Here is a 22985-nt window from a genome sequence, read left to right as displayed (position 1 = left end):
TAACCACCATGTATCAAACAAACAAACAAATAAATAGTAACAAACACAAATCTGACAAATGAATAAATAATAAAACATCAATTTATTTTATTGATTGATTGGTTTATTTAAATTTATCCAAATTTATCTAAATACATTTATTTGGAATTAATTTGTTCACATTTTTAAAACAGGATGGTTTAAATTAAAATTTGAATTTGTAACAAATAACAAACAAGAAAACAAATAAATAAATAAATAAAAGTTAACCATCATAGTTTAAGAAGAAAAAAAAGAAAGAAATAATAACCATCACGAGTTAAACAAACAAACAAACAAACAAACAAACAAACAAACACATAAATAAACAAACGAATGAATAAATAAATCAATATTAACCACCCCGATTTAAGAAAGAAGGAAAATAAATAGTACACACCACAAGTCAAATAAACAAAATTAAATAAATAAATAAATAAATAAATAAAAAAACCCACCAGGAGTTCCTAAATAGGAATTCCTAGGTGAGGATGTGTTTTCTTTGTATTTGTCCTGCGTGAAAATTACAAGTGAATTACAAGTTCCGCTATTTGTTCCGACGTCATTTCCGGCGGCGATGACGCACGAACACATGTAAACAAAATGGCGGCGCCTGTGCGGCTGTTCGGTGTAGCGGGAGGACATCTGTTAAAGAACCTGCTGAAGACAGGTCCAGTTACACAGGTACCATTGGGACAAGGGAGAAGGACAAGTGTGGGACACGGGGAGGAGAGGAGTGGGGGGTGACACTGTATATTCGACATAAAATTTGTTGTAAATGTTCCTGGTTGAAATGTTCTCATCCTCATCACCTTCATCATCATCATTATCTATGCTGAAAACCAGCTTCATTAAACACTTACACACCTTGTAAATGTTATAATGGGAGTTTGGTAATTTTGTATTTGATAGGGTTGATAAACATGGCTTTATCTACATGAAATCTACATGATGACATCATAAAAATGCGACCTCTGATTGGTGCATACTCAGTATTTAGTTCAGACTTGTTAAGATCAGAACAGAAAAGTGATCCTTATGGTAGAAGGTGGTGAAGGTAAAAAAAATGTTCAGCTGGCAGCTTTTAAATAGGCATCCAATAATTGATAAATAAATATTTGTTTACTGAATACTGTACCTTATAGTAAAGTAGTTTAGTAGGATCGTGATTTTATTACCATTACATGAATGACTATTGACACAATATATTATTATATTTATGATTTACAATCAAATGATTAATCAGTTAGAAACTAGTTGATATGAATGCAGGTGGCATCAGTCGTTTTCTTATGAATGACTCGGTGCTCCCTGTGACTGTGCGTGCAGCCCTGTGCTGCCATCTGTTAGCGTGTTGCAAAACTCGTCTCAAACGTTTTGGATACCACCTCGTTCCCATTAAGGAGCAGCAGAACACCTCGGGTGGCTTGTAGATCACATGCAGGAATCCATCTTTGGTTTGAGGATGAGGATGATTTAATGATGGAAGAACACATTTCAATGGAAACCATGTGGTGATAGATTTAACAGTTAACAGCTGATGTGTGTAATGGTGTTTGTAATTTGAAGTCTTTCTCTCTTGTTTTAGCATTTCCGCCAGCGGGCCTCACAAGCTGCAGCTCAGGTAGCGCTCAATGTCCCGGAGACAAAGTTAACCACGCTGTCCAACGGCCTCCGAGTGACGTCTGAGGATTCTGGACTTCCAACCTGCACGGTAAACACTGCACCACAAACACTGTTTCATTATGGGATGTGCGGACACATGACCATCACATTACCCTCTCTAGATGTATTCCCTTTTTACATTAATCTCCACTTTTCTGTGGAGGCTTTCCACTAAATTATGGGGTGTGTTTGTGGGGATTAGTGATCAATCACCTTTGAGAGTATTAATAAGATCAGACACTAATGTATGTGATGAGGTCTGGAGTTCAGTCGGTGTTCCAGTTCATTCCTAAGACGGTGTGTAAAGGTTGGATTAGAAGAACCTAATTTTCCTCCTCAACCTCACTGAACATGTCTTCATGGAGCTCCCTTTGTGTTGCATCATCATGCTGGAACACTGATCCTCATTGCTCCAGTGAAGGGAAATTATAGTACTATAGCATACAGAGACAATCTACAAGGTGGTATAAGAAAGGTTTGAGAATAGTTTTGTAACATGCCAACAGGTGGCAGCACAAGGCTGCACGCACAGTCATAGGGAGCACCGAACTTTGAGTCAGTGTGCCAAAAGACATCGTCCTGCATAGATCAGGAGCTGCGCAACCAGTGCTAATCCGACTATGTGCGTTACCACGTCTGTGATTTAATCATGAGGTAGAACATAGTTTAAACGTAAAATTCTGTGCGACAAGTTTGCTTTTGACATATCGTATGTGCTGCTGCTGTACTTTTTTGAATGTTGAATGTGTTGAATGTTGCTGCAGGTCGGTCTGTGGATCGATGCTGGGAGTCGGTACGAGAACGACAGGAACAATGGCACGGCCCACTTCCTGGAGCACATGGCCTTCAAGGTGAGGAAACCTTTTTAATGAGTTTTAATTATAATTGATATTTTTGTTGTTTTAATTTGAGAAATCTGCTAATTTTATTTAGGGTTTTATTTGCACGTATTTGCGTGAGACACATGAGAAGACCATGATGGACAATAATAATTTATATAAATATAAATATATACACACACAGCGGGAAAATAAGCCCCACACTATGATGTTCCCACCTCTAAACTTCACTGTCGGTATGGTGTTTTTCCGATGATGTGCAGTGCCATTTCTCTTCTAAAAGTCAGTATGCATGGGGCGTGGAGAAGATTCAGGCTGTTTATTTGAAACTAAAACATAAACTCGGTACAGTGCGGTTTTAAAGTATTTAGAAAATTTATGTTTATATTTTTATTTATTATACAGTGCGGTCAGAAAGTCCCTCCTCAGTGGCAGCGTAGAGCAGGAATTGAAGCATGTTTTTAAAGCTGGTGATAAATACACCAATTTATTTTCAGGAGACCAACAAACCCTGTTGGACGATCTCCTGCTATAGAGTTCTCCAGGCCTCCTCACCTCACCTACATCAGTACCTGACTTTACCAACACCCTAATGGCTGAATGAATGTCCACAAAAAATCTAATGGAACATCTTCCCAGAAAAGTGGAGGATATAAGAGCAAATTGGAACTAAATTTTAAATGGGATGTTCAAAAAGAAGCATATACCAATTTTCACCAATCAGGTGTCCACCTGGGTTTAATCTCACCTGGACACTGTACAGAAAATCCCTTAAACATAGTGTAAGAGTGTGATCTTGGAGAGTGGGAGTTTAAAATCAGCAAATATCTCAAGCCTGCTGCATTCTTTATACATGTACCCTGTTGTACCCTGTTTAATCCGAAGTGACAGCTCAGGGATTTGAACTAAAATCCATCTGTAAAATAAAACATTTGTCACTGAGTGATCAGGATGCACATGCATAGAGCAGGAGCTTCAGCTGAAGGCAGAATAGCCAGGATCAGCTCAGTTCAGGTGTGTTATTTGTCACTGCTTAAGTCTCTAGCTTTGTTTTGTTTTCTAGGGCACGAGGAAGCGTTCACAGCTGGACCTGGAGCTTGAGATCGAGAACATGGGAGCGCACTTGAATGCTTACACCTCCCGAGAGCAGACAGTGTATTACGCCAAAGCCTTTTCTAAAGATCTTCCCAGAGGTATATTAATTATTTTATTGTAAATAATATTAGAAGTCGACTGATACCGATAGCTAGGTTTGATCGTACTTTATAGCGCTGATCTTTATTAGGGAAAAAAAACCTACTTAATAATGAAGATGTGTCAAATGAATAAATATGAATGTTAATTAATAAACATAATTAAATAATGAATAAATAATAAATTAATATATAAATCATATAATATATAAATCATATATCGCTTTCTGTGCAGCGTGCAGTCTTGTGTAAAAACAAAACAGCAGGTGGTGTCAGTGATTCGCCTCTAGAGGCCGCACTTGTACTGTATAGCGCAACCCTGAAAAACTATCAGTATGGATTTTTGCTGATAGTTCCAGTGATCCAACTAAAACTAATAGTGAATATTAATCAGCAAAAAGGAGAAATTGGTCGACCTCTTATGATTAATAAATAGTCATGCTGAGATACAGCCTCACTTGTCCCATTACACTTTTGGCTTTTTTTTTTTATTTTATTCTTTTGTGAGGTTTACTCAGGATTATGATGATGATCAAGATGCAAGTTTGTAGAAGGTGAAGTGAAAAAAAACACAATTTGACAAAATCCTAAATGGGAATAGATTTTGGACACAAGCATCGAAACTTACCAAAGCACCATAAATGTATTTCCACAATTGACCCAGAGACGGCTCTAGAGAGTTGACAGCACTTGGCATTAATTCGGTCAGAATGTTCCTTAGATGCTGCTCGATCAGTGTGCCAAACACATTTTTTTTTTTGTGTTGTAGAAGAAAATGTAGATCCTACCATGGGTTGCCTGTTCCCCCTAATAATCATTATTAAACATAATACATCATAATACTGATCGTTTTATTGAAATTCTGCACGACATTTGTCCGTGTTGACCCACAGCCGTGGAGATTCTTGCCGACATCATCCAGAACAGCATGCTGGGCGAAGCGGAGATCGAGCGAGAGCGTGGAGTCATTCTTCGAGAGATGCAGGAAGTGGAGACCAACCTACAGGAAGTGGTCTTCGACTATCTGCATGCTACAGCGTACCAGGACACAGCTTTGGGAAGAACCATTCTTGGACCTGCAGAGAACATCAGGTATGTATGTTCCGTATGGACACGTTTTGTAGAGAGAGTTGAATCCTCACGTGTAACATTCAAAGCGTGTGTGTGTTTGCATGTGTGTGTGAGACAGAACTATAAACAGGGCTGACCTAGTGGAGTATATTACAACTCACTACAAGGGGCCAAGGATTGTGCTTGCAGCCGCTGGAGGTAAACCACACACACACACACACAGTGTGGTATTTATAAAATAAATAAATAAATAAATAAAGACAGTAGATTTGTTTGTGCTTTTTTGCCACTAGGAGTGTCCCACACTGAACTCATTGATTTGGCTACGTATCACTTTGGAAAGCTTCCAGCCAGGTACAGAGACGAGGCTCCAGCATTACCACCGTGCAGATTCACAGGAAGTGAGGTAATTAGAAAATAAAAACTATTTTCTTAAAGATTTGCATCACGTTAGAAATGGCATATTGTCTTCTGACTCGCATTCTCATGCAGAGCTAATTGGTGCATTCGGTGACGCCCCCCAAAAAGTCCATTATGTAAAGTTAACAGAGCTAAATTGAGTAAACAGTAGAAACTACTAGAGGTTGACCGAATAATCAGCCGCCAGCAGCAGTAATAAATAATATAGTAGCCAGTTAATCCATGGCGATAGTTTTTCCTGGTTGCATTAATCAGCACAAGAGCAGCCTCTAGAGGCGAATTACTGACCTCTGACCTGACCTGTGCTGTTTATTTAATGTTTTTTTATAAATATATATTTATATATTTTTTTTTTTCAGTTTGAATGAATGTCTTATTTTCCTAAATAATTGATATATTCATATTTAGCACATTTTCATGATTCAGTACTTTTTAACTTTATATAATAAAGCTAATAAAACTATCTTACATGGAGTGTTGTTTGTTTCATCAAATATCCATTTTCAAACTATCGGTTGATTAATCAGTTATCGATCAAACATGTACTAGCCGGAGTGACAAAACGATACGCAGTAACGTTTCTGTGAAAGACTTAGAACACTATATTATTATATATTAGAACACTAGGATGTGTTGATGAAATAATAAAACTTTTGATGAACAAACAATATTTCTTTTGATTTATTGTAAACAGATCCGAGTCCGGGATAACAAGATGCCGCTGGCTCACATAGCGATCGCGGTGGAGGCGGTGGGTTGGTCCCACCCAGACACCATCCCTCTCATGGTGGCCAACACGCTTATCGGGAACTGGGACCGCTCGTTCGGCGGCGGAGTGGTCAGTATTCCAACCAGGCGATGTTCGGGATTCAGAAAATGTAATATATTTTCTCTCAACGGATCTAATGTTCTCTCCCAGAACCTGTCGAGCAGACTAGCGCAGATGGCATGTCAGGGGAACCTGTGCCACAGCTTCCAGTCGTTTAACACCTGCTACACGGACACAGGGCTGTGGGGAATCTACACCGTGTGTGAGCCGAACACCGTCAGCGACATGCTGCACTTTACACAGCTCGAGTGGTCCGTGACTCCTACTACAGTGTGTATTTAAAGCATTATTAATAGCCTTTGTTTAAACATTGTGTGTGTGTTGGCAGGACGTCCCTGTGCACGAGTGTGACCGAGAGTGAAGTAGCGAGAGCAAAGAATCTCCTGAAGACCAACATGCTGCTTCATTTAGATGGTAAATCTGTTTCTGGTCATATGTACAAGCTTTCGAGCCAATCACAATTTACTACTCACATGAACAACCACCAGCCAATCACAATTCAATATTCACACCTGACTATAAAATTGAACCCCTCTTGTGCCCGTCAGGTTCCACACCCATTTGTGAAGACATCGGGAGGCAGATGTTGTGCTACGGACGCAGAATTCCGTTGCATGAACTAGAGGCCAGAATAGACGTAAGTCAATACTTATACAAATAAACACTGCTGTTAAAGAATTCTGAACTGGAAACATGACTTGTCTCACCCGTGTTTGTTTCTACACCAAGGCCATCAACGCAGACACAATCAAAGAAGTATGTACTAAATACATTTACAACAAAGCTCCAGCTATCGCAGCTGTCGGTACGTACCACTGTTTTTTTTTTTTTTTTTTTATCCCTTGGTGTTTTGTCAATGAATCGCTAATCGTAATGATTCCACAGAGCACCTAGAGTTAACGCTAGCCAATCATCGACACTTCCACTGCTTTTGTCTCCTACAATTCCACCACAAACATCTGGCTGGAGAACCGTGGGTGATGAAGCTATTTACCGTACTTTCCAGACTATTAAGCGCACCAAAATATAAGCTGCACCCACTGAATTTTACAAGATTTTTATTTTGAACATAAACACGCTGCACCTGTCTATAAGCTGCAGGTGCCTACACTGAAACTAATGAACTTTACACAGGCTTTAATGAAGACAGTGACTGTTACACGGCTTGTATCTAAACAGTAGCCTACCAAGAAAGTCATTGTTCACTGTCTTCCTCCTTCCTTTCACAACTATTTTTCTCGGGAGTTTATCTTTTGGCATCGTCGTGCGTTTAAAAATCATCATCGGTGAAGCTTTTTCCTGATGCCGTGCAGCTCAGAACACAGGTGAAGTGCGTTTTTTTATGCCCGGTTGTTTTCAGCGTGACGAATGATCCGCATTTCCTGTAGACAGTCCGAGTGAGCGGCAGATCAAACGTCAGAGAAACCGCATCTATATTTATGATGTGGTGCGGCCGATTCAGTGGGAACGCATCTGATTTAATATACAGAGTTTCATTGGTTCACCTGAAAACGTTCAGCAATTTCATTGGTCTAATGTTATTCGGCTCAGTTTTTTGGCTTAAAGATTGTGAAACCGGGAAAAAACCCAGGAAAAATCCATAAATTAGCTTCTTCATTGTTTAAGCTGCAGGGTTCAAAGTGTGGGGAAATAAGTAGAGGATTATAGTCCGGAAAATACGGTAGCAACTATTCCCATCTTTCCTGATTTCATGGAACTGGCTTTGTGCACAGGGGCATAGTCATGGTTTGCTACCACATCCAAGGGCGTCCTACACCGCTGCGCAAACGGTTTTGAGAGCATTGTGTCCTAAAACTTTTGACCCCACATAGTACCTTGTGCGACTTACACTGCAGCTTGTCATGTTCTGGCTGGTGTTGAGATCAGAGCTCTATAGCAGGAGATCTATATAGAGCATGGTGAAGATGTTTTTATAGCATCAATCTTGCATTAATATCGCAATCTGATTCGTTTCAGGGCCGATCGATCAGCTTGCAGACTACAACCAGATCAGAAGTGGGATGTGCTGGATGAGGACCTGAGCGAAACAAGGAGACGTTCATGCAAAATCACAAACCAGGATGATTTGCTCTTTTTTTCTCTTTTATTATAAAATAAAGAACACAATAACATTAAAAGAACATGAGGTTGAGTATGGACATGTTTTTCTGTTTTTTTCTTCTTTTTGTGCTTGTCATTTTTTACTCTTAGCAGCAACTTGTTCCTGGGCTGCTTTCTTCGCTTTAATCATTTCCACGAGTTCCTACGAAAGACAGAATCGTTAGGATTTGAGCGCTTACAGTTTTATCTCACTCTGATCTGGAGCACTTACTTTATATCTCTTCATGCAGTCTTTCTTGGTACGGCCAGGTACTGTAGCAGCGATTTTGTCCCACCGCTCAGGTGTGTTCACGGGGTAGGTCTTCAGGGCCTGCTCCAGGAGCTTTTGCTCCTCCGTAGTCCAGGGTGCAGGATTAGTGTCGCTTGCTGATCCTGACCAGATCCAGAAAAGATGATTAGATTTAATCGCATCAGCACAGGAAGGTGGTGAAGAGCGATGTGGATGTGTGATTTAGGGGTGTGCAATATTGACAAAAAAAGTTTTTGGATTGGATACAGACTTAGTCAATATTTTGCTCAGTGTGCTATTGTGTTGGTACCTTAAGGACCACGGACAGCAGCCTCAAAATATTTTACTCTTCATACTTTGTGGTGGTCAGTTTACATCAGTGACAAACTTATTGGAAACAATTATTGTAAATTAAATTTTTACCTTAATAGGCCTTTTTTTCCTTTACAGAGCCATTTTTTGTCATGATTTTAATCAAATTGTTAAATTTAATCAATTAGAATGAGACATTTTGACTGTAACCAAGCAAATGAAATCAGAATAAAAAAATTCATCCGTGCAATCCAGAGGGAACAGAAGCTGCATTTAGATGTATTAACGCACTGTTTATTGAAGCTCAGAGGGACGTGATGGTTTAACCTGCAGTTACAAGCACATTAATAATGTTTTGATATTTTAAAGATGAAGTGTTGAATACTAATATTTAAGATTTTCTTTTAAATAAAGATGACTCTTTAAATGCGAAATTAAGTAATTGAGTCACTGTTAATAAGAGTCATTTGCGAATCATTTAAACGAGTGATTCATTCAAGAACGAAACTCCATCATGTTGCAAAACAGTGCTTTTTTTTTTTTTGGTGGGGTCTAATATTAACTTCGATTTCTAAAATAGATATCGCATTTGGATTCGTGCTGATTTTTAGAGGGAAAGAAACAGCACTTTTAGTGTGATTAATGATAAATATATATTTTCTGGCCCATATCTTCATTTTGGTGATCATTTTAAATGCATTTTAATAGACAGAATCATGCACACAAGTCTAACCTACTAGACTTGCATGCACTCACGTATCGCTCTGAATAAATGGTGTAAAAGAACGAAACCGACCTTCAAATCGCTCCGAAGGCACTGCGTTGTCGACAGTCGGAGGAACGGCAGAATGCTCCTTCTTAAACTTCTCGAAAGCCTTCTTGTTAACTTCTTCCTTTTGGTGAGGGTCTACAAGCAAAGAGAAGAAACCTACAGATAATACGTTCTGCTCTCCAAAACAATGAAGACTTCAACTCGTGGAAGAGGAACTCACCGAGTTTTTGTAAAGTCTTGGCTTTATTGATGACGTCTTTGGCGGTTCTTTTGATGCCACTACTTGAGTGGAGGTTCATGTAGTTGGCGATGACTTCCCATCTACAGAAGGAGACAGGACAGAACTCAGCTGAAGCACAATCACAATGGGACTGTGCCTGTGTGTGCGCGTGTGTGGGACCTAACCTGGCGTTGGTTCCAGCAGGAAACAGGTTAACGGCTTTGATAAGTAGCTGCAGATCCTCCTCGTTCCAGCCTTTGCTCACACCGCTTCCGGCGTTGCTGTTTTCCGAGCTGCGCGCCGCCTGCTGCGTCTTGACCTCAGCCTCTCGCTCGCGCTGCAGCTGCGCATTCACTTCCTGCACCTACACAAAACACATTTAAAATGAAACCACCAGTCGCGTGCAGCTGTAGAGCTGCGGCCAAAGTTCAATCTCAGTTTTTCCACAAGTACTTTCATTTTACCACACAAGGCAATCAGGGCATAGAAATGGATTTGTTTTAGCTTTCGGTTACCACAGAAATGCTGTGTGAAGGTTTACATCCATTTTGATAAACTCCAAAGTCCGGATGACTCCAGAAATTCATGTCATGACTAAAAGCTTTTGTTTGGGCAATTTTATATAACAGATTTTTCAGTATACTTGTGGCTGGATTGTGTGCGTTTGTATTTAGACTGTGCCAGTGTCTTCTTGCAGTGATACCACATCACTAGCTTCTCATTTGAAAGCAATTTTTAAGCAATTAGAGGTCGACCGATTCTTCGGTTTTGCAGACTAATTTTGATTGATGGAACTATCGATAAAAGACAATACCAATAGTTTTTCCAGGTTGCATTTGTGATGGATGAGGTTCACTGTCATTATACAGTACGAGAGCGGCCTCTAGAGGCGAATCACTGATGCTGATTGTTTTGAAACTCTGTACCTCATTCATGTCAGTTAATAGTGCATTAACTAAAGTTAACAAATTTTTTAGCAAATGTTTCAATTAACAAACAATACATAAATTATATAAAGCATTTATTAACTTCAGTTAATGTTACAAATGGACTCACTTTAAAGAGTTACCATTTCACATAAATCCAGTCATGCTTAAAATGGCCCTCTTTAAATCTCTTCCCAAAGACCAGAAAATTAAAATTACAATTATTTTTCATTTTTGTAATAAAGCTTAGTACTAGTTTACATGGAGTGTTCGTTTTTTCTTTTCTTTTTTATCCAGTATCCATTTGAAAAACTACCGGTGGATTTATCAGCTAATGGAAAGTACAATCCAACCCGGCTATTAGCATCGATAAAATCCACTATTGGTCGACTGCTACAAACAACTGTATGCAAATAGAAACAATTTTACAACCGCACAGACACTGCAGTGTTACAGATGCGTTACAGATGCACATTAATCATTAATGACGTGTTCGACTGAACCCAAGGGCGACACTAGGAAGTGGAAGTGGTGACATTGAGGCATCAACACACACCATTAATTTTCTTACATTCACAGCCTCTGAAGCACAGAGTGCAGTCTGAAATCTTCTATAATGCTGAAAAGTTGCCCGGAAACGTTAATGTTACATAACTTTTTTTTGTTTAAGGTTCTAAAAGGCCACTTGCGGCGTTGCTGCTCCTCGGGTTTCCACACGTACCTGCTTTTCTATGGCGGCTCTGCTCTCCTCCTTACTGCCCGAAGCTAAATGCTCATTTAATGTCTGTAAGCTAGAAAAAGAAAGTCATCATTGTTTAAATCACCAGTGCATTTACTATGAATGAAAGAAAAACGCTCTGCATCAATAATACGATATTAGAAAGCAGTGATACCTTATAAGTTCAAGTCGATCGCATAACTTCTCAACGTCTTCCATCATCTTCACGCTTTCCACCTCGCTATCCACAAAGTAGTTACAGTTCTGGAAAGGAAAAAAAACCCACAGTAATGTTACTATAAAGAGGCAATCTGAGGGGTCCAAGCACCTTTTGTGGATATAACCACAGTCACATAGCATCGTGATACAGCACACAGAATTTAATCTTCAGACAGTTCCTGGAAGATTTTAGAAAGTAGGGTTACAAATATTATGTAAATGATTGTAATTTAATTATATAGTTTTGGGCAAACAATCTGTAAAGACTTGTAAGTGCTAAAACCTAAACAGCGCCCTCTTCTGGCTGATTCCAAGTGAACTTGCCTCATATTTCATGAAGAGAATGCAATATACAAGGTGGTATCAAAAGGTTTTGAGTCTAAAGGTCGCCACTTTTAACACCATTGCGGAGAATAGCAAAAGCTGCTTGACGCGCTCTGTAAGTGGCAGGAACGCTGGGAGCGCCGCTTTGCTGCACAAGGGGACTATTTTGAAGGCGATGGTATAGAAGATTTTTTTTATACATTTCATACAGCCTGTCAGATGCCTGGTTGATGGAGGCCATTTGAAATACATTTTTTCAGCATTCAGGTCATCAAAAGACCCATTAACAGATTAACACTTACAGTGAGGAAAATAAGTATTTGAACACCCTGCTATTTTGCAAGTTCTCCCACTTAGAAATCATGGAGGGGTCTGAAATTGTCATCGTAGGTGCATGTCCACTGTGAGAGACAATCAAAAAAAAAAAAAATTCCAGAAATCACAATATATGATTTTTTAACTATTTATTTGTATGATACAGCTGCAAATAAGTATTTGAACACCTGAGAAAGTCAATGTTAATATTTGGTACAGTAGCCTTTGTTTGCAATTACAGCGGTCAAACGTTTCCTGTAGTTTTTCACCAGGTTTGCACACACTGCAGGAGGGATTTTGGCCCACTCCTCCACACAGATCTTCTCTAGATCAGTCAGGTTTCTGGCCTGTCGCTGAGAAACACGGAGTTTGAGCTCCTCCAAAGATTCTCTATTGGGTTTAGGTCTGAGACTGGCTAGGCCACGCCAGAACCTTGATATGCTTCTTACAGAGCCACTCCTTGGTTATCCTGGCTGTGTGCTTCGGTCATTGTCATGTTGGAAGACCCAGCCTCGACCCATCTTCAATGCTCTAACTGAGGGAAGGAGGTTGTTCCCCAAAATCTCGCAATACATGGCCCCGGTCATCCTCTCCTTAATACAGTGCAGTCGCCTGTCCCATGTGCAGAAAAACACCCCAAAGCATGATGTTACCACCCCATGTTTCACGGTAGGGATGGTGTTCTTGGATGGTACTCATCATTCTTCTTCCTCCAAACACGCTTAGTGGAATTATGACCCAAAAGTTCTATTTTGGTCTCATCTGACCACATGACTTTCTCCCATGACTCCTCTGGATCATCCAAATGGTCATTGGCAAACTTAAGACGTGCCTGGACATGTGCTGGTTTAAGCAGGGGAACCTTCCGTGCCATGCATGATTTCAAACCATGACGCCTTAGTGTATTACCAACAGTAACCTTGGAAACGGTGGTCCCAGCTCTTTTCAGGTCATTGACCAGCTCCTCCTGTAGTTCTGGGCTGATTTCTCACCTTCCTTAGGATCATTGAGACCCCACGAGGTGAGATCTTGCATGGAGCCCCAGTCCGAGGGAGATTGACAGTCATGTTTAGCTTCTTCCATTTTCTAATGATTGCTCCAACAGTGGACCTTTTTCACCAAGCTGCTTGGCAATTTCCTGTAGCCCTTTCCAGCCTTGTGGAGGTGTACAATTTTGTCTCTAGTGTCTTTGGACAGCTCTTTGGTCTTGGCCATGTTAGTAGTTGGATTCTTACTGATTGTATGGGGTGGACAGGTGTCTTTATGCAGCTAACGACCTCAAACAGGTGCATCTAATTTAGGATAATAAATGTAGTGGAGGTGGACATTTTAAAGGCAGACTAACAGGTCTTTGAGGGTCAGAATTCTAGCTGATAGACAGGTGTTCAAATACTTATTTGCAGCTGTATCGTACAAATAAATAGTTTAAAAATCATATATTGTGATTTCTGGATTTTTTTTTTAGATTATGTCTCTCACAGTGGACATGCACCTACGATGACAATTTCAGACCCCTCCATGATTTCTAAGTGGGAGAACTTGCAGAATAGAAGGGTGTTTAATTACTTATTTTCCTCACTGTAACTCCACCCCTCATGTGTGGCCACACAACAAATTTCCAACCAATCTTTAATTTCAGGAATTTGAGGGGTTTTTTTTTATTTATTTGGACTCAAACTGTTGATGTTGATCACAAACGACAACTTATTGATCGTCGCCATCATCTTCTTTAAGCTTCTCCGATTAGGGGTCGCCACAGCGGATCATCCGTCTCCTTACCCCCCTGTCCTCTACATCTGCCTCTTTCAAACCAACTACCTGCATGTCTTTCCTCACCACATCCATGAACCTCCTCCTTGGCCTTCCTCTTTTCCTCCTGCCTGGTGGCTCCATCCTCAGCATTCTCCTACCGATATACCCCATGTACCTGTTCTGCACATGTCCAAACCATCTCAATCTCGCCTCCCTTACCTTGTCTCCAAAACGTCCTACATGGGCTGTCCCTCTAAAAAACTAATTTCAAATCCTGTCCATCCTCATCACTCCCAACGAAAACCTCAACATCTTCAGCTCTGCTACCTCCAGCTCCACCTCCTGTCTTTCTCAATGCCACTGTCTCTAAACCATACAACATCTCAGGTCTCACCACAGTCCTATAAACTTTCCCTTTCACTCTCACAGATACTCTTCTATCACAAATCACTCCTGTCACTCTTCTCCACCCACTCCACCCTGCCTGCTCTCTTTTCTTCACTTCTCTAACACACTCTCCATTACTTTGCACTGTTTACTCCAGGTACCTCAACTCCTCCACCTTCTCCACCACTCCACTGCCCTCCCTCTCATTCACACACATGTACTCTGTCTTACTCCTACTGACTTTCATTCCCCTTCTCTCCAGCATGTACCTCCACCTCTCCAGGCTCTTCTCAAACTGCTTACTACTCTCACCACTAATCACAATATCATCCTCAAACATCATTGTCCACAGGACTCCTGTCTGACCTCATCAATCAAACTGTCCATCACCTTTGCAAACAGGAAAGGGCTCAGAGCCGATCCTTGATGCAGTCCAACCTCCACCTTGAACCAGTCTGTCATTCTTACTGCACACTTCACTGCTGTCACACTGTCCTCATACATGTCCTGCACCACCCTCACATACTTCTCTGACACACCAGACTTCCTCATACAATACCACAACTCCTCTCCCCACCCTGTCGTACGCTTTCTCTAAATCCACAAACACACAATGCAACTCCTTCTGACCTTCTCTATACTTCATCAACATTCTCAAAGCAAATAATGCATCTGTGGTGCTTATTAGGACAAGTTATTGAATGATTGAGCATGATTTTTGTGCAGACTCGAACCTTGCACGTTGTCCTGAGTTTCTGTCTCTCTTTCTTGATCGCTTTCTTCTGAGCCTCTTTCTCTTTCTTGGCCTGCTGCGCCACCTGTTTGGCCTCCTCTTCCTCCTTCTCTCTGGCCAACCGAGCCGCTTCCATCTCCGCCTGTCGAACCTGCAGTGACGCAAATATTTATGAATAAATAAATCTTTTTTTATTATTATCTTTAATAATCTAGAATAATAAATATAATATAGTCGTAAGTATTTGGACAGGATTTTTTTGCCTCTTTAGACCATAACAATGGATTTTAAATTAGGCACCTGAGATGTGATTGATGAAAAAAAAAAAAAAGTTTTTCACTGACCCGTTCCTTTTCCTTCTGCTCCTTCATTTTGGCTTCAGCTTTGGCCTTCTTCTCCGACTCCTTCCTGGCTTTCTCCTCCTCTTTAAACTTTTTTATCCTTGGGTCACAGCTGTAAGCCGTATCTACGACAACATCGATCAGAACGATAAACAGTAAGTGACGCTGTAATCAATACGTTAGGAGCGTTTTGGCTGAGCTGATATGATCACAATGATGATGATGGCGACGCTGTGGCAAAAAAAAATAAACTATCCACATCTTGGCCGAGTGGCTCTTTATCCTCATGTGAGAATGGGCGGGGCTTCTCAGGTGATCATGTGACAAAGTTTAAATTCAAACAAACAATAGTGAAAGGAAACCACATACTCCAACTGAGGATGTAATAATGGAGCCGGAGACATGAAGGATATTCAGATGTAATCTTATCCTTTCAAGTTTTTTTTTTATCCATCCATGTAAGTGCTCATGAGGTGCTGGGGATGTGTGTAAATTAGACTCCACCCCCTGGAATTGATTGGCATGTGATGGCCAATTTGTTCAGGAAGTTCATGTTTTGGATAATTACTGATTTCCTGTCAGGGGATTTTAATGTCGTACCTACGAGGGTTCGTATCCTGTTCATTTCTTCTTTCTTCCTTTGAGCTCTTGACGCACGGTTCTGCTTCTCGATCCATCGGCGCTCATCTCGGCTGGTTAAAAAAAAAAAAAAAAAACACGTCCTTAAACACGTTGCATTACGAGATCTATAGCTTGTGAAATGCAAAAAAAATTTTTAATACCATTCAGCTTTTTCTTTCTCCTCTTCATCCAAGTATGAAAACTCTCTCCAGGAATCAAAGTTGTACCTAAAGAACAGAATATGAGAAATTGACATCAGCGCCAACGTCAGCTGTGTTTAATAGAACCTAACGTACTGCCCCAAATCCAAAAAGTTAAGACACTACTAAAATTTAAAAAAAAAAAAAACCCATATTTTCACCAAATAGAACATAAAAAAAATCTAGCATTTAAACTTAGAATAATGTACCATAAAAATAAAAAAAGGTCATTTTTAATTTGATGGCTTCAACACGTCTCAAAAAGTTGGGACAGTGCCATATGTACCACTGTGAAGCATCACGTCTTCGGTCTGGATACATCTGGGAGCTTAGTAAAGCAGTTGCGGAAGTTTTGCGAGAGGAATGCCGTCCCGTATGTTTCTGATACAGGATTGTAGCACCTCGACAGTTCCGGGTGTTCTTTGTTGTATTGTTCGTTTGAGATTTCTCCAGATTCTTTGAAACTTTTGATATATCATGTACTGTAAATGATGAGATATTAAACTGCAATTTTATGTTGGACATTATTCTAAAAAATGTTCCCAGATTTGTAGACACAGTCACAGATTGGTGAAACTCTGCCCATTTTTACTTCTGAGACGCACGAAAAATCCTCAGTTTAAACATTTAATTTGTTTTTATGTTCTATTGTGCATAAAATATTTGTTGAGATTTGCACATTTTTGCATTCTGTCATTCTGGGTGGGTGGGGGTGGGGTCACGTGTTATTCGTTAATCAAAAAGCACTAAAAATTTTTAATATAATTGTAAATGATTTTATATTACACAAAATACTGTTACACAGGATTAAGGATACCCAAAAATCCATATCTCCCTCGACTACACATGCTCCTGAGATACCACTGATCTAGTCTCTTTTTGCTCTCCTGACCTGCCTACTCTATCCTGATGCCCTACATATATAGTTCTCTGTAACTGCAGGCCACTTGGTGCAGCTGAAGATTGTTCCACAGATGAGGTTGCTGTGGAGGATTACATTTGGAAATCATAAGGATGGGCCCCCCACACCCCCACCACTTCTGGCTCATTCATTAGGTACAATATTATAGGGACTTATTTATGATGCTGAAATTAATATTCCAAATCAATTGTTTTCAATTATTTGTAATCTTTTATAAACAATTCTGCAGTGTCTCGACACTATACAGGAGGGGAAGGAAAAAAGAAAAAAGATTTACCAAAATGAATAGAAATTATCCACTTCCTCAAAAGTCGAGTCCAGGGTCCCGAAGTGGGGGACGTGCTTTTTAGTGACAGACCACCTGTAAATCACAATCACATAAATAACCTGCCAGGGGCACTTTTTTTTTTTTACTAATTTATAAACAATAAAGAAATAACAATGCAAAAAAAATTTTAATAAAAAAAAACTTTTTTCCCCCCACCAGAACACAAAAATTCTTGCCAATTTGTAATAAAATGTAAAAATAAATAAATTGAGAGGTGTAGAGAGAGAGAGAGAGAGAGAGAGAGAGAGAGAGAGAGAAAGAGAGCGAGAAAATAAAAATTTGGTTATGTAAATAGGTAGACAGAAAGTCAGACGGACACAAATAGATAGACAGACTGATATACAGCCAGACAGACAAACAAACGGTACAGTAATAAACAATGTCTGATTAAAAGCATGTTGTTACATTATTGATCACGATATCGATCAGATCAGATGCTCCTGCTAGCGTTAGTATTTTAGCTCTATACAGGAGAGGAGACGATACAGACCTGGTGTTGCGTTCGAACACTGGAGCGAACACCTCAAAGAACTTCTCTTTGCCTTCTGCCTTGGAGGGCACGGTGTTGTCGAAAGTGGGGTCCACGCTGTCGAACGCTCGTCTCTTCACAGGATCCGACAGAATCTCTATTGCTGCGATTACAGCGACAAAACAATGTACAATCTCGTTACCATGGCAACACAATGACAGGCGGAGCAGTTCGGAACAAGAGCGAGTGGAAAACCAACCTTTAGTTATGCAGGTGAAATAATCGTTATCTCCCTTCACAATCTGCTCTCCAGCTGCTTTCCTCTTGTCAGGGTGATGTTTCAGCACCATCGCTTTATCTGGTCCAAAAAAAAACAACCATGTACATCAGGACACAATCGTTCACTTCATAAACCAGCAGAAAGAACTTCAGAATGATGAGAATTATTGTGCGTGTTTGTGTGAGAACTTACGAGCAGCTTTAATCTGTTTCTGAGTTGCCTTGTACCTCATATGAGCTAAACCCAGTACAGCATAATGATCCTGATTCTGTCAGACAGGAAGAAAGAATAAACCTGATCATGGACGTGTCCACATTTACTACAAAAAAACATACAAATACATAAACACAGCCAAATCCATAAGTATCTGGACAGCTTCTATAATTTTGCCTGGTTGACCAACAAACCAATAGATTCAGATTCAGCTGTTATTTGCTTTAACAACAAATATTGCAGTATTTGATGCATAACACATTTCCACAGGCTCAAAATTAATTGAACACACTGACAATTATAAATATGAACATTTTGATTTAATTTAAATCCTTTACAAATGCTTCCTGTCCTCTGGAACTCAGTGATGTCACCATGTCCACCAGGTCTTTACTGTAGCGAGTGTGAGTGACTTGTCATTTACGATCACGTCTTTTGTTTTTGCACATCATTTCTGCAGCAATTGACTGAATCTGATCAGAGATCGCTGTATGCACTTGTGTTCATCCTGCTTTTTTCTATCAGCAGTCACACCATTAAAAAACACCAGTAACCCAGTTCCACCGGCAGCTGAACACACACATGCCATTACGCTGCCTCCATGTTTGATAGGCACAGTATGCTTTGTATCATGAGCCCTTCCTTTTCTTCTCAATCCTCTTCTTCTCCTGTAACTCTGATACAAGTTCATTTTGGTTTCATCAGTCTTAAAATCTTGTCTCAGAACTGGACAGGCTTTTTTCCACATTTTCTAGCAGTCTAAAATGACTTTCTCCATTACAGACTATAAAAGCAATACACCTGCACAGCAATACGGCCTACACCCTACTCTTGATGTTGTAAAGGATTTTATCTTCACCAAGGAACCACCTGGTTGTCTTATGTGAGCTTTCAGTGTTGCTTTATTCACTCCTGTAGATTCTTCTCTCTCTGATTGGTTCGTTTATGTCTGATGAGGACATCCTTTACTTGCACCTTACTGAAGGCCATATTCTCTATGAGCAGCTAACAAATGCAACACATGAAATTTTGAGGAAACTGCTTCTCCTGATCATTGAACAGTGGTATACAAAGTATACAAATACTATAAAAGTATTCTTACTGTAGCTCTATTTTTACTCGAATACATGTAAAATATACTTAGGAATCGAACAAAGTACTATGATGTGTTTAATGGCTATAATATTCCTATTAGCATTTTTGTCACAAGACTCTGATTAATCACCTCAGTTTATGTGAAAAGACTCTAATGTGACTTTCAGCGCACTAATCTATTAATAGAATGATATTAATGACTCAAACACTTATTTATATCTATTATTATTATTAATAACTATCATGAGCCCCAAACCATCTTTTCAACAACTTCAAATAAATCACTAAAATAAGGTTCGAATCAGGAGTTTCCTCCATCATTTATTCCTCTCTAACTGACACTGGACTGTATGTTGGTAATAAGTAGATACCAACCAAGCAGCAATGGCGGTTCGAGTTTGAATAAAGCTCTGTGTGAACCACGCCATGACCCAACATCTCCCGCCATAGATTAGTTTCAGCTTTGAGAAGCTCCACTCTGCTTCAGCTACTGTCACTGGATGAATAAGAACATATTCTCAGAGCAGTCCACAAATCTGGAGACATTTCAGAAAGCTTCCTTTCATGTAGAAATATCACTCAATGCATTTATTGCACAATTAAATACACGCCATTGTGCACAATTGATCAAACTCTCAGAACCATAAAACTATTTGGCGAATTGTAGCCATAAGATACATTTAACATCTATACCCTTATAATATACGTCTTTTAAATGAGCCTTTTAAGCTGCATTGGAGATTCTCCTTACTGACCTCAGTTCAGGACCTCAGTACAATCACAGAAAACCTTTATGACATCACCTTAATTAAAGGTAACCAAATCTATAAGTGCTGTTTAACTACAATCCATCTAGACAAGTGAGGGTGCAAAAATCTTTTAGCATTTACTCTTCTCATAATGAGATGAGTGAAAGAGCTGCATACACATTTATCTTCTCCCTACTTTCCTCTTTTTACTGAATTGGGCACCTGAGGGTTTAGAGCTTTTTTTTTGTCGTCCATAATTTTTAATTGGATTCAGCTCTCCTTACTGACGTGACGGAGTGCGGGAACTTCTCTGGGTGGTGTGTGTGCCGAGGTTCAGTGACCGTGCCATGATATAATAAATCAATGCGACTGCAAATAATAATAATAATATTTAAAAAAAAACGTGGATGCCTTGTTCCACCACCTGGCAAAATGCCTTCCTGGTTAGATACCCATGTCACCGGTGCCTAAATCTGCCGCTGCCCAGCGGCAATGAAAACGATAAAATAAAAAGAAACGACCGGTTTCACGAAATGTAGTTGAGTAAAAAGTAAGAAATTTGACTTTTGAAATGTAGTGAAGTTAAAGTAAAGGTCTTCAAACGGAAATACTTGAGCAAAGTACAGAAACACGCAAAAAAAAACCTACTTAATTACAGTAACGAATTACATTTACTTCATTACTGTCTACCACGGTTATTGAACTGCATCTCAATTGAGTGTCCGATAACTTTTGAGCCTGCGAAGATTGAGGCACTGGGTAAAAAGGGCTCAATTACTAAAGGACTGATGCAGTATTTTTTTTGTTGAATTTTCATTCATAGCTGAATCGCTTCATTTCCACACCACCGTATTGCTGTCCAAATACTTACGAACCCAGCCGTGTTTCCCTGCGTGCCAGTGCCTATCCGTATGTTCTGAATTGTTCATGCACTGCTTCTATTTTCTGCTTCCTAAAGTGTAGGAAATAAAATGCTTAATTGCGTCGGATATTTGGTTTACGCTCTCGACACCTTCCAATCTTTGGGGTCCAGTGTTTTTAGCATGGGATATTCCTCAAGCTGTAACTCCTCGTCTGCTTCCTCCTCAGAGAGCTCCTCCTCCTCCTCCAGCTCCTGGAACGAAGCGGATACATTTCGATCCCTGCGCTTCAGAAAGGCCTCGAACCACCGACCTACCGGCTCTACCTGCACCTGCACAGAACCTGCGGAGAGGGGGATAGGGAGGGAGAGGAAGAAGTTATTTTAATTAGAATTCAATTAAACTGGTAAATGCTGAAGGTTTTAAAAACTTTCAGCAGACAGACATCAATTATATTATTATATATCACAAATATTATATAAGAAAATCTACAGCCAGACAGATTGATTTATAAAAGGAGAAAGACATGGAGAAGGAATCATGATTCAAAGCACCAAAGCAAAAAGTGTGAGAGTGTGGGCCAAAGCCATAGTGCTTTAAGTCAAAGTAATAAAAAAACAAAAAAGAAAATACTACACATTTATAATGTAACACTAGTCAATGAAGCCTCCCAAATGTTTCCACATAAAACAACAAAAAAGACAATACAAAACACTACATAAAACACAATTAACACAAATCTCAGGTTAAAGATCCAGGGGCTGGGTTAATTGATTTGGGGGCGTGTCTATGAGTTGACAGACCGGAAGCTATGGTTTCAATATATATAATCCAATATTTAAGTAATTTCTTCACATTTCTCGCGTTGTATCATTATTATTAGGATCAGTAATGGTAGCGTCGTGATTGTATACAGTAAATGGAATACATTTGGTGAAAATATAAATATGTACATAAATAAAAGAAACATGATACGAATAAAATATCAATCTATCAATAGAACACACTACTGGAACGTGCACACGGTCGATTTCCGAATGGCGCACTAATGGGAGTGAAGTGCACTACGTAGGGTGCAGACGCCATTAAATGTAGTGCACTTGTACAGGAAGCGCGGACCGATTTTGGATGGAAGCCGGGGGTCCAATCTGTGTCCCGGTAGCCTGGTTATCCGTGGACACAGGAAGAAGTTTGCGGTGTGAATGAAGGGGAATGGGGTTGGGCTTCCCACGGTACGCTCCCACACATGATCACTTAGCAGTGCTGCTAGCGAGCTAAGTGGCTAACACGCGTGTCTCACTCTCTCCAACACACACACACACACTTGAACACTTTACTGCGGTTTCTCTTACCGGCGGTGGTGTTACACACCACTGTCACCTGTCCTTCCAGCGCCTCTTTCAGCATATTCACTCCGTCACACGCCACCATAAGACTCAGGGGTTAGCTCGGCGTTATAACTGCTCCGCGGGGCCGGGAACTGCTCACCTCACACATGGGCCTGTTGCTGCAGCTGCTTCACACACACATACACACACACAGGCTCTTTACCGGCGTGTCACACCGCTTCCCTTCCGGACACGCGCGCACGCGCACAGCACTAGTTCCGCCCTTCAACGCTTCAAGCGAATAGAAGTCGAAACTTCCTGTAAAAAAAAAAAACCCATAAAACTCTGCAAACTACATAATTTAACTACCACTTTCTAATTCCTACTCGTAAAAAAACTCTCCTATTCCGTGTTCCCTTTGAATTCCCCCTCCTGCAAATGACGTCAAATCAACATGGCCGCTCAAAGTAGCGACAGGAAACAGCACTTCTTAAATTTGTTTTTATTTATTATTAG

General features: G+C 40.1%; 2 protein-coding genes across 2 annotated transcripts; one reads left to right on the top strand and one right to left on the bottom strand.

The window, feature by feature from the left end:
- Positions 1–573: 573 nt before the first annotated feature.
- pmpcb (peptidase, mitochondrial processing subunit beta) lies at positions 574–8194 on the top strand. Its single transcript, XM_046859892.1, has 13 exons — positions 574–702; positions 1607–1732; positions 2448–2534; positions 3586–3715; positions 4609–4807; positions 4905–4984; positions 5080–5192; positions 5901–6044; positions 6126–6286; positions 6364–6449; positions 6584–6672; positions 6765–6840; positions 8013–8194. The coding sequence occupies exons 1-13, from the start codon at positions 622–624 to the stop codon at positions 8075–8077; spliced, it is 1437 nt and encodes a 478-aa protein (XP_046715848.1). The 5' UTR covers positions 574–621; the 3' UTR covers positions 8078–8194.
- Positions 8118–22713, bottom strand: dnajc2 (DnaJ (Hsp40) homolog, subfamily C, member 2). The gene is made up of 17 exons (XM_046859891.1): positions 22494–22713; positions 21294–21484; positions 18417–18492; positions 18204–18302; positions 17966–18107; positions 17425–17508; positions 16187–16252; positions 16005–16096; positions 15408–15529; positions 15065–15214; positions 11509–11597; positions 11337–11406; positions 9875–10053; positions 9690–9790; positions 9494–9604; positions 8368–8528; positions 8118–8298 (listed from the first exon to the last, which is right to left on the bottom strand). The coding sequence occupies exons 1-17, from the start codon at positions 22570–22572 to the stop codon at positions 8230–8232; spliced, it is 1881 nt and encodes a 626-aa protein (XP_046715847.1). The 5' UTR covers positions 22573–22713; the 3' UTR covers positions 8118–8229.
- Between the last annotated feature and the right edge of the window lie 272 nt (positions 22714–22985).

Source organism: Silurus meridionalis, chromosome 10, assembly GCF_014805685.1.
Source record: "Silurus meridionalis isolate SWU-2019-XX chromosome 10, ASM1480568v1, whole genome shotgun sequence".
Taxonomy (NCBI): Eukaryota; Metazoa; Chordata; class Actinopteri; order Siluriformes; family Siluridae; genus Silurus; species Silurus meridionalis.
This window is presented reverse-complemented; position numbering and strand designations above follow the sequence as displayed.